This window comes from Branchiostoma lanceolatum, chromosome 12 (assembly GCF_035083965.1).
Source record: "Branchiostoma lanceolatum isolate klBraLanc5 chromosome 12, klBraLanc5.hap2, whole genome shotgun sequence".
In the NCBI taxonomy this organism is placed as follows: Eukaryota; Metazoa; Chordata; class Leptocardii; order Amphioxiformes; family Branchiostomatidae; genus Branchiostoma; species Branchiostoma lanceolatum.
The window spans coordinates 11,117,588-11,130,768 of NC_089733.1; the positions used below are offsets into that span (position 1 = coordinate 11,117,588).

The 13,181-nt window shown below is 42.5% G+C and overlaps 1 protein-coding gene across 1 annotated transcript; it reads right to left on the reverse strand.

The window, feature by feature from the left end:
• Positions 1-405: 405 nt before the first annotated feature.
• LOC136445753 (uncharacterized) lies at positions 406-11,287 on the reverse strand. The gene is made up of 4 exons (XM_066443889.1): positions 11,050-11,287; positions 8,087-9,266; positions 6,838-6,979; positions 406-2,093 (listed from the first exon to the last, which is right to left on the reverse strand). Exons 1-4 carry the CDS (start codon positions 11,192-11,194, stop codon positions 483-485), a joined length of 3,078 nt encoding a protein of 1,025 aa, XP_066299986.1. The 5' UTR covers positions 11,195-11,287; the 3' UTR covers positions 406-482.
• Positions 11,288-13,181: the final 1,894 nt, after the last annotated feature.

Consider the following 13,181-nt stretch of genomic DNA (forward strand, 5'->3'; position numbering starts at 1 on the left):
ACATATCATAAGCTACCAAATACTAAAAATTGTAACTTATTACTTCCTCTGCTTAGCACTCAGTACTTATGAGAAAATGTAACCACTAGACCTTATCGAAGTTTCGTACATATTTCCAATTCATCCTATAGCCCACTATATGGCACCCTGAGATAATGATGATGATATGTCTATTATGTGAGGTAAATTGACTGACATTCTACAATTCCCTCTCTCACTTTATACCCGTATAAGATTTATCAAGCTCAATTAAAGTAATTGATATAAAAAAAATTACCTAGCTATACTCCATATTACGTTATTTGACCAAGACTACAAATTTTGGGTCAGCCGCCGCAGTTCTTCATATTAGAAGTTAAATTCTAAACTTCATTTCATTTCATATATCATCTATTCCTAAACTAATTTTAATGACCGTATTTTTGTAACGACAAAACAACTACCATAACCAACGACCACTTTTTAACTGACGTAAAATCTAACTAACTCCTCGCGCATTTTCTCTTCGTCGCATTCCACAATTTGACCATTTTTGCCGGCTCTTTCACCCAGTGGCTCGCTATAAGTTTTTGATGCCGACAAGGATCAATATCCACAAAGTAATTGTAAAAATTCACGTTGTCAATCAGATCAATACCAAGCTTCTCTAGGCACAGTCCGATGTAAACGTCTTCTAAGAAGAAGTTCTTGATGTTTTCAGAAGCCTGGTAGACTTGCCACGTGATGTCGTTTGAAATGACGTAGGCAAAACCGTTGGGGTACTTCGGGTATGACTCTCTTGGATACTCCGCTGAAGGAACCGTCCATTTTCTTCTTTGTTCCTGGATCGGCTTTCCTTCCCTCCAAACCTCTCCGACTACTATGCGCTCCTTCTTGGTCTTCCCCAGTTCCTTAAGATACGCTACGAGGTTGAAGACGTTCACGAAGGTGTCGTCGTCGGTCTTCAGGAGGTACTTCGCTTTGGGGCAGAATTTGAAGGCGTATTTCAGACACATGATCGTCTTGTGGGTCAAGTTGTGATATGAGTCCACGAAGTTCTCCTGTATAATGTCGTGGTAAATGTTGTCCTCTTGCTGTAGGGCTTGCTGCGTGGCGATGTTGTTGGGCTTCCCGATCGCGAAGAGAGTTTTGATGGCGACTCCGGGCACGTTGGTCTCGTTGCCCCACGTCTGGCGGATGCTCTGTCTCTGTTTAATGTTCTGTGGCGAGGAGGTAACGATGATGAGAAGGAACACCTTTACTTCACACTTGTAGGGGTGGTTGATGGTGAAGTAGTAAGGGTGGGGGTTGACCGGGGCCAACTTATATGGGTTGGCAGCCCCTGGGTTGGGTTTGGCCGGAGCCCCTGGGTTGGGTTTGGCCGGGGCCCCTGGGTTGGGTTTGGCCGGGGCCCCTGGGTTGGGTTTGGCCGGGGCCCCTGGGTTGGGCTTGGCAGGTGCCGCTGGGTTGGGCTTTGCAATCCCTGGGTTGGGCTTGCCAGGACCCCCTGGGTTGGGCTTGGCAGCCCCTGGGTTGGGTTTGGCCGGTGCCCCTGGGTTGGGCTTGGCAGCCCCTGGGTTGGGCTTGGCAGGGCCCTCTGGGTTAGGCTTTGCAGGGGGCCCTGGGTTGGGTTTGACAGGCGGTACGACTTTTTCTTGGCCATTTTTCGTCTCTTTTCCCTTTGCCTCCTCGCCCGGTGGACTTCGTTTCTGCCAGTTTTGCTTGACCTGAGAGGAAGCATTGTCCGAACCTTTTTTAGGCCAAACTTTGGCCTCTTTGCTCTTCGTCTCGGCTTTCTCCTTGTTTTTTGCCCCACCGGAGTCCGACTTGACAGGCGGTGAGATTTTATTTGAGTTTTTTTTCACATTTCCTGGATCTCTTATAGTTTCTTCGGGCCCGCCACCGGTTCCATTGTTGCTTAAATCTCTAGAATAACGAATTTGGCTCCGTATAACAGCCAATCTTTCTGCTCGCCGTCCACGTTGTTGAAAGATCAGGTACAGTTGGTGGTACACAATCACTATGGAGAGAATCAGAACCACGTTGAAGATGACCCCTATCTTGCCTCGGCCGTTCCACATTTTTGACAGCATCTCGTCTTCTGGAAGGTTTACCTAGAAAATAGATAAATTGGAACATGTTTAAAACTCAACAATGTAGGGGAGCACTGTACTTAATATACGAAAAGGGCCAATTGTAGCCTCCCGACCTTCTCCAGACCATGGTTGAGAGTTAAGCTCTTGTCACACATAACAGACCATGGCCTCCCGACCTTCTCCAGACCATGGTTGGGAGTTAAGCCCCTGTCACACATAGCCAGCCATAGCCTCCCGACCTTCTCCAGACCTTCTCCAGACCACGGTTAGGAGTTAAGCTCCTGCCACACATAGCCAACCATAGCCTCCCGACTTTCTTCAGACCATGGTTGGCAGTTAAGCCCTGGCCACACATAGCCATTCCTAGCCAGCCATAGCCTCCCGACACTCTCTAGACTATGGCCGGGAGTTAAGCTCCTGCCACACATAGCCAACCATAGCCTCCCGACCTTCTCCAGACCATGGTTGAGAGTAATAATAGTGACAAATACCAGGTAAATCTCAGAATGGTTGCTTCAAGCATCAAATAACTAAAGCAATCATTTCCATACTTACCTTACATTTGTCGCCTTTGTAACATCCCACTTTTCGTGCAGTGACGTACTTGATGTTAAACCGTAACTTGAATTCAGTTGATTTCTTTCTTGGCACTCACACACAAACACATGGATGAAACTTTACAAACTAGTAGTTTCTATGTTTTAAATCTCCTAGTCTCTTGGTAAATTTAAATCTCGCCAATCTTAGTTTAACTTGTACAGTGAAAGGTGAAAATAGCGCATAGATTATCGTATGGCAAATAAAACGTACAGTGCCAAACATGAGGGGGGGGGGGGCAGGCACAGACCACAAAATCGTAATGGGCCACACCTTAAATTAGACAAAGAATGAAAGGAAAACACCGACGTCCTAAAGGACTCTTTTGTTTTCGTTTTTTCCAATTTTACCCCTCTGGCTAAGTTTTATCTTCCCTATAATCATTAGAACCGAGGCAGATTTCAGAAAGCGAAATGGTTACCCAGTCCAATACGAAACAAGCTTGATTCTCGAAGTGAAGGTTTTCAAAATTCCGACTGATTCTTCTTCCTAATCACGAGATCGACACCTGAGTGGTCCGGGATGTGTATGCAAAACTAGTCTTATTCTTATTCTGGAATGTTAAAAACCTTTTATGTGACGTACGAGAGCACTAAAACGCCCACGTCTTAAAGTAACCTGTTACACCATCCAGAACCTACGAGAATCCCATCACAATAACCTCTCTTATAACCATGTTACAATATCAAACTGGATTCCTTGAAAGTTTCAATCACGTCGATGAAGCTCAAGCCAGATTCAAACAAAGTTAAACAAGAAGGCTTGACATTTAAAGAAAAGATTTCTGGGTCAGTTCATCAAAGGGTCTTCATGGGATTTAGACCCATTATCGTTTATAATTAGCCTGAGGCACTGCACACTCGCCCAGGTAATTGTTAAGACGAAAGGTCTGCCTAAAAGACCAATAGGTCACCACCATTTTCTTCTTTCTTCGTTCTACTTGTAAGTACTTTTCAGAAAAAGAACTTCCAAGCCATTTAGATCTTTCTACACAGGCTCAGAAGTCCAGAAAGCATAAGAGTTTCAAAAGTGTGTAATTAACTAGGCTATAATCACAAGTTATTACAAGAACAATAGGTTCAAAAAGGTCGAAAATTATCATAATTACCTGTCATGAAAAGTAAGGCAACTATGAAGGAAGTGATTTCGCAAAAGACGCAAGTAGCCTTTTCATGTTATTTTCTTCCTTGTCGTCATTTCGTAAAATCCACGACAAGAGTACGTAAAATCCACGACAAGAGATTTTACGTGGATGATTTTAGTACAATATCTCGTTTTTGTTATCCTATAGAGTAGTAGATATTCTGCGACAAACCCAAAAAAAAATCTTCAGTAGTACTAAGAGACAACTTTTCTGATGTCAACCAGTAATTTTTCTCTATTCTATCGTTTTTCGTCATTTTGGCAATATGCACGTCAACCGATTATTTACGAACAATTTAAGTCAAAAAGATCATTTTTTGTCATGCTTTACTTGTACAAACAAATACTATTAGGTAATCTTTTAAAAAAGAAACGAATCTGTTTCATCGGTACTACGAGCTAACTTTCCCGAAACGTGTTAACTTTCCCATTCGTTTCTTGTCACTCAGTAAGATCCAAGATAAGACATTTTTGTTGATAATTTGAGAGCCAGCCCTGCCAGCTGCTAAAAAGTTCATCTAAAGATCATCTCTGCCCTTAAGCTAAGTGGACCAATAGATATCTTGGACAATCAATTAAACTGGATAATTTGATGCAAAGAGAATTCAGAAACGATGCTCGAGACTATCAACAATCAATTGAATTTAAAGCAGGTCATAAATTGGTAACAAAATTGGCGGTCTCCAGGCATCAAATTGAATGTCATTGAACACAACATTGTTAACAAGTGGGAAAAGTTAGTCTATAGTACGTTCTCATAGTAACGTTGTTCTATAATTTGTTTCTGTGAATGTATGATTATAGTACCGAACTGGTGCATTGCCCATATCCGGATACCACTAGTACATGTAGTAGAAATTGTGGGTTTCTGTCACACAATGGCGACAACTGTACCTGGTACCGAGGTCACAGTGACTGCTAGCAACGCTTGGATGCGCGAATGGTCAATTAGCTTTGCAAGATCATTTAGAAGCCTTTCCGTGTTTTTTTTACGACTAAATCAAAATCTGCAGAGGTACAAGATGAATGTATGTAGCACTGGACTCGCGCATCACATTTTTGACGATGATACATCTAAAGTAAATATACTAGTATGTTTTTTTTCTTCATATATATCTGTACTTTTGAGGCGAACTAAGGCGCTTAGTTCACCCTGTCCTGTGCCCACTTCACGTAGTTGTAAATTTAATCACATCCTGTCTTCTATGAACGCGTGACTGCACGAATGACCCGATTCACACTGGGGAAATCTCTGAACGTACGACAACGTGGTACGGGCGTACGACGAGAACATACGTCTTCGACGTACGACACCTTTTTGCCTGCGTGTGCGTGAACCGGCCCTAGCGTCGTACTGCAGGCATCTAACTGTTATAGCTGGATTTAGATTGATAGGAAGGTTTTACCGCTTCAACGAAGAGATAAACATCTCTCTTCAAAAGCCGGCGATATCACCAGCTAGCTGATGAAGGACAGATATAAGAAATAATTTGTAATGTTCCGTCTGTCTGTACGGCCCGGGGCCAAAGATGTCTTATTGTTTGAAACTCTTCGGTCTAAGCTCGTGTCTATTTCGTACACAACTATAACTCTTAAAGTGCGAAACAATTGGACGTTTCTATATCCCAAATAAGCCATGAGAAGTAACGGCATTATGGATATTGGCTGGCTTTTTATAGAGAGGACAGAAGCACCCTGGGGAGCTGGTCGTTTGACAGGCATTTCGGGAACAACTTTCTCCAAAACGTGAGAATCATTGTAACATACGAACAAGCCTAATTTATTGCTATTACAGTATCATGTAAACAGCATTATGTAACACATGTATACCGCGACACGAGAGAGATTGCAAGTGTGAAAAAAATAAAATCCAAGCTTACACCGGAAAACACGGAAAGTTCACAACACCCACCCACCCCCTTTCCAATGCAACTAGCGCTACTATGCAGATACTAATACCTCTCCCATCGTCCCCACTAACATCCCGACACGGTCAAATGATAGCTTTAACCACAGACTTACCGCAACTGTTGTTCAAAGGCACGGCTAGGTCGGGAGAACACCTTTCCTTTCAGAGTTAAGTCACACACTGTGCAGGGATGATTCCCCTCACCCTGTCATTAATGACGACAGCAGCGACGTAGGCAGTCGATTCCACTTTTCAAGAGGTGAGTCCAACAACTTTTCTTACAATATGAACGTTTAACATTAGGAAAGAATATCTCAATATCAAGAATTATGTTTGTCTGCTGAGTCTACCAGAAGTAAATGAATATTCAAGAGGCATTTTCCGTTCAGAATGCAGACAACTCTCCCCCACCGAAAACATGAATACATCCCGCCCAACGTTGAGCCGTCCAACCAGTTTGATGAGTCACAATGAATAAATGTGTCTATTTTAGTCCAGGTGGTCCGTAACTGTGGCAACCACCAACACAAATAAGCTATTTAGCCCATAATAAGGGCGGTTATATGTTAAATGAATAGGAAACGGTCTAAGAGTCAGAAATCAGACATTTTTGATTATATGGATGATATGTTCTAGAGGGTGCGTGCGTAGTATGACGTCGAGAGTCATACATGTGACGTCAGAAGCCCATTACTATTATTGCCCTGCAGGACGATTGCATTTTTCTATGGACGGATATTGTTGAATGGAGACCAAGAATGTTTTTGAAGTTTTTGGATGGTGGCGTGCTCTTTTCTCTGGACGACAAGTGATATAAGAACCCTTGCAGCGATAAAAAAACGGCACATAATAAGCAAAAGCACTTGCAATGGAGCATGCTATGAATCTATTCCAGGATTATTTCCTGAATTTTCCAGTCGACTAAAAGGGCAAAGTGGTTGACATCGCACATACCTGTTTGTTATCAGTATAATTAGAAAGGGTAGAGAATGTCACCAAAAATTGTATGTTGGATCTTAGATTCTAAATGGATATTACTGCACTTGAATATCATATCAAAATCGAAGGGAAGTGGTGCATACATTTACATAAAGTGAAATGTTACACCCAAACCCCTGTTTTCACGTCGTTCTCTTGCTGAATTTTCACCAAGGCGCAGTCAAATTCGTCACATGAGCTTTTCATATTGTAGGCTACAACAGGACGACCATCGACAACTAGTAACTGATCTATGACAATCTTTTTCACAAAACAGCTAAATTCAGTACAACACAGCCACGACTGTTACAAGAATGCACTCGTGGACCTACTGTGCAACGAATGCGTCCGGCTCTTACGTCAATGACCATCACTAACAGGTCAAGAATTATTTTCGTAACCGTCAGCATGTTTACGTGTAACACATGACCTTCAAGTTCGAAATGATGTTTTTGTGTTCTGGCTTGCTCACGTACGATGACGTCATTGAATTACCGGCAGCCATGCTGGTTCGGCCTCGTTTCGATAACGTCGTCTGTAACCGAAGGTCTTATTCGCCAATTAGGCTGTTCCATTGGAATCAAAGATAAAAAACGCAACTTTATGACTGCATATCCAATTAACAAACAGCTGTACTGGAGATGTCTTACTCTTTGTTGTAAGCGCACGTGTTTGTCATTCAATATAAAAATGTCACCCAAATCTAACCGATACAACGATATTTATCGCATTTCAAACTGCAATTAGCCACTATCCGCAAGAGGCCGTCTTGTACCGCCAGCGCCTGACAGCAGCACTCATGACAAAAAACGTACACGTCCGACCTACCGCTCGGATGACGAAACTTTCCTAACTATCTCAAATGAACTAGTTTCACCATCAGGAGTAAGAACTGAGGCTATAGTATTTCTATACACTAGACTTACAACAACTCTTGATTGTTGACTTATCAACACTTTGCTAATGAAGAAGTTGTTTTTTGCACATACAAACTTGTCAAGTATTTGCAAACGTACAACCCCAAAATAATCCAAAAAGTGAACATAACATATCGATGGAAAAATTCAATGTCCAACAATAAAGTTGAGTTTCCTTCATTCGCCTATTGTAAAAAGATATATGTACTGTCATTTATTTTGACTTTCTCATCTGATTTTATTGTACAACGCTCATAATACCAGAACTCGTCAATAGATAAATATGTGCGTCGATGAAGGTGAGACATCCAGGTAATGAGATACGCCAAATAGCAGCTACTCAAGCAACTGGACATGATTTTGGAAACGGTCAGACGTTTCAAGTAGCATCCACTTCTTTTCGTCAGTGACAGATAATGTGTTTCTCAACAAAGTTGCTTTTGAATGTGAATACGCTAAATAGCGGCTACCAAAGGTCACGCAAAATGTCCCACAACCCAAAGAAGGATTTCTTACAGTTTGTATTCAACGCTTTCCATGACGTCATCATAGCCTGCGGCGTTTTTACCCAATGGGTGGCAATGAAATCAAACTGCGGCGAGCAAGGAAGGGTCCCTACGTACAAGGACCAGAATTTATCAGAGTCCACTACGTCAACACCTAACTTTTCTAGGCAAATTCCAAGATACACATCTTCTATAAAAAGGTACTCGGTCGCCAGAGATGCTTCAAAGAGCAGCTTCGTGAGATCGTTGGAAAGGACGTAAGCACATCCACAAGGGTAACGGGGATACGTATCCCCTCTGTACTCCTCTCTTGTTACGAACCATTTTTTTGAAGAGCCTGTCGGATCGCGAACCGGCTTGGTGTCAGTGTAAACGCGCCCAGTCACGAACCATCGACTGTCATTTCCCTCCAGCTGTCCCAGATGGTTCACCAACTTGTAAACATTCACAAAAGCGTCGTCGTCGGTTTTCATGACGTACTTTGCCTGAGGACAATACTGAAAAGCCCATTTCCATACCATGATAGTCTTTAGGGTTAGATTCCGATAAGAGTCCACGAAATTCTCCTGAATCATGTCCTTATGTATGCTGTTTTCTTTTTCTAAGTCCTCCTGTATGGAGGTATTTCCCACCATGCCAACTGCAAATATTCGTTTGATGACCACGCCATGCACGTTGGATTCGTTCCCCCATGTTTCTCGAATGGCCCGCCTCAGGTCGTGATTCGAAGGAGAGGTGGTCACAACAATGAGGAGAAAAACGTTTTCACCTTCGCATTTATCCGGATTATTTAGTATGAATGTATACGGATGTGGATTGATGATAGAAGCGTTCTTTAACGTCTCATTGTTTGAATAGGCCTGGAATCTTGATGATAAATGTCGTAGTTCGTCTGCCTGTGACAGTTTTGGATCGGGATTGACTCCGTGTAAACCGTCTCTTCTGGCGATACTTTGCAGAGGTTGGCTCTCGGCAGCAGAGCGTTGTTCTACCGCCGTCAGGCTGTGTTCCTCGCCCCGCTTTTGTAGTTGGAAGTATAACTGGTAGAAAACAACGATGACGAAAGCAGTCAGGATGAACTTGAAAGTGGTGTTACCCTTCCTATAGCCGAACCAAGCCAATTGATCCACGGCCATGCTGTCTGCAAGATACGAAATAAACAAGGTCACACACCAGAGGGCCCAAAATCGACCTTGACCTTCTTCTTCCCAAGACCTACCCACATATCATTACAATCCATCCCGACATACTAAAATTACGCTGACCGCAAATATCTGGAAACACAAACACAGGGACAGACACACACACAGACACACACGCGCGCACACACGCACACAGACCAAAAACAACAAGGTTACCTCCATCTTTCATGGAGCAAAGCAACATTTAACACTTAAGCAGTTATTTTCCTCTATTATGATAGGCGTTGAATAGGTTAGATGCAGTCAGACGCAGATCGGTAAAAGATTTGACTTTCGCATTCCCAGGGATAAACATATATGGGGGAATTGAAATATGCCCAATGTGATCTGCTTAAATTTGATAGCACGAGATTATGAAAAGATAGTATTTTGTGGATAAAAATCAGCTTAACCAGGCTTCTTTGGATTAAGAACACCGCGGATGCTAAGTCCCTCACCAATTAACTTACTCACTATTTACTCCCAGTGGAGTAAGAAAAAAAGGCAGAAATACATAGGTAGATAGATAGATACATGCATACATATATACGTAGATAGATGCATGCATACATACGTACATTCATAGGTAGATACAAAACGTATCAAAAATTGCACCATAAGGAGAGCAGGTGATGCACCCAAGAACAGAGAAAAGGAACAAAGAGCACCTGGCGTGCTGTAATAATAGAGATGCCACTTAGATGGATGAAAAAGACGTATAGCATGTTCAAAATGTGTAGTTCACGTTTATCCTCGGCCCAACAAAAAGAACAACGCAAAATCAGCCGCTGGTCCGACTCTCACCTTGACAACGCCTCATGAGATGTGCATATGAATAACGTCATAATTCAGATAACGGCGTTATTCATGTGCTTATAAAGACGACGACAACGATATATACAAACCCCTCCAAATTTTACTATACTATACCTAAATGTTACCTATTATACTATACGAATCTCATATCACACATGCACTATTACCAAACTAAAAAAGACTAAGCATTTTTAAAGCTGAATGTTGTAAGACAATAAGCTAGTTCGGAGTTGCTACTACGCATGTGCAGTGTCAAAGGTGAAGGCCCCCGGCTCGTATACAGTGCTCGCCTGGACATTGTCTAGATTTGCATAACAACTGTCTAGATTTGCATAACAACGCCCGACTGTCTTTGTTCACGTCTCGGGGGCCTTCACCTTTGACACTGCACATGCGTAGTAACAACTCCGAACTAGCTTATACAAAATTTACTCTGTGCTCATAACATCTATCATAAAATGCCGGTACAGGTAAACCCCTCTGTTCCGACACCCCTGGGGTTAGGGTTAGGTTGGGACAAGGCCCTTGTCTAGGGTTATGGTTAGGGCTAGGGTTGAGGTTGGAGGGGTTAGACCATATGGTGGATGGTGGTGTAGGAAAAAGGATGTCACCGTTCGCCAAGGACAGATAACATTACCTTTGGTACAGTTCTAAAACAAGACAGCTCTAAAATGATATTCAGTCCTTTTCGCCCCACCTCACCTCACCTGTCCGATAGCCCTTCAGCAGCTGTAGAGACAGCATAACGTTCAACACCCTAGCGACCCTCTGCCATTCTTGCCAGCTGGTATGTTGGCTGTCCTGGCCATTGTTTTAGGTCACTTGTCCATGTCCGCTGAGTACGCCCAACCTTTCCTTTTAGTGTAACCAAGGAGGTCTATATAAAACCTCCTCGGTGTAACGAAAATGACTTAATCTTGTACTCACCTAGTCTGTAAGACACCGTCTCGTTGCCATAACGACCACTTCCCCGGCCTAGAACCCGATCGGTCCGAGTTGCTGTTTGGAGGGTCAGACTACTCCCCAAGTTGCAGCCATATGCCCCTAGGATATAAAAAACCCACCTGGGCATTGTTATGCAAATCTAGACAATATCGAGACGAGAACTGTTTACAAGCCAGGGGCCTTCATATTTGACACTGCACATGCGTAGTCGGAATTACGAATGGGCTTATTGCTTGAATGCTATAGTGGACTGATCTTATCTGTCCATCACAACTAGCAGTTCAATCAATGGTAGCATGGCAGTTAGCATTCAACCAGCGAGACAGTTGCTGTATGTCCGTCAAATGTTTGAATTCTTATGTTTCTATTTTGCATTTATAAGTTTGGGCGAAGCTGGGCGGGATTATGGGATTGGTCTACCGACAAAACATAGAAATATATAATAAAACATCAAAATGCCAATATCACACGGACATGAAGTCATTCTCTCATTGGTGGAACCACTAATTGCCATTCTCTCAATGGTTGAACTGCTAATTGTGACTGACAGTCAGGATTCACCTATTGCTCCAGCTGCAGGTGCGGTTATAGGACTTTACGTTAATTTGATCCACTCACACTCGGATTGACTCCCTACTCTTATCAATAATTCATTCTTTATTTCATAGATTTAAAGACTCTTAATTGTCTTCATATGTGTAAGCTTCCGATAGGTATGTAGAGAGATACTTTATGATATAATAGCTTTTAAATGATTTTTCAATAGTTGATTTTGTTTGCTTATGTATGTATACATTATACATTGTAACTACAACGCTAACATTCTTAGATTCTTACAATTTGGGAGGAGGCCCATGCCACAAAATAGGTCTTTGGCCTCCCTGTGTGTGTTTTACTCCTATCTTTATACGATTTAATGTCTTTATATATCACAAACAACAAACAATAAGTGTGGTGGGTTCTTTAACGTGGTAGAAGTGTAGATCTCTTCAGTCCAACACGGGACCTCCTATCCGAGGGACGTCTCTGCAGCTGACCGAATCAAGCTAGCTATAGGATCCTATAGGTGCTCATTTTTACCTGAGTAGAGTGTTTTCCCAAGGGTACAACATCGGGGCCTGCCAGGGATTTAAACCAGATGCTTCGTTCAGAACTGTGTTTAAAGTTACCATCGTGACAAGATTCAGTCGATTGATTTTGTGTCCAAACGGATTATTTTGCATTATCATATATGAAAGCCTTCTTTGTTTCTAAAACCAAGGAATCTCCTTGCATAAACCACTTGCCTAAGCCAAGGAGGGAATCACAGTTCACCAAATCGATCGACCCCCATCTCTTCATAAAAGGTGGTCTATCGCTCCCAAAGGGCAAAGCACACACTCGTCATGCAAGGCACAGGTTAATCGTTAGCCACCAAGCGGAAACTGTTGGTATTGCATTAACGTTTTCGTGGTGGACACAGTATCTGCTTCATTTGGCAGATGATTTACGACTATTGGCCACTAAGCGGAAACAGTTGGTATTGCGGTGACGATGATGGTGGACACATTATCTACTCCAGGGTCTACCAGGGTCTACCACCACACAAAAAAATGTGCAGCCTTTTCTCGAATCCTTTGCATGTTGCATTATACTTGACGGCTTCTATGCTGTAGTATAGAGTTTTTTCATACACGACCATATGGAATTTACACACCGACTTTCAGTGGACCGTCTGACAAAATCGCACTTCAAACTTGACTCTTTACTCAGTGATTTTTGAATCTGACAAAATCGTTAAAGCTTTAAGTACTTTTATATTACTCACTGGTATAATCTCGCTTCTGTATGCCTTACCCCACCCCAAAAATGGACTGGCCCGTTTTAAAAGCCGACAAGAAAAACGGCATGTTACACCAAGGGTCAATGGGTAACCTTAGCAGACATATCTTTTGTACATCAAACTTAACAGACTGGAAAATGTAATCTGCAGCTGAATAGAATAAGCCGGCAACTCCTGCATATTATAGCCTATAATCCAGTCTCTTTGGCTTGGCTAAAGTCCGCTTCTAGCTTCCTTGTTGGCGTGGTAGCGACCGTTAGAAGTGGGCCATAACAAGGCTAGATTCGAAAGA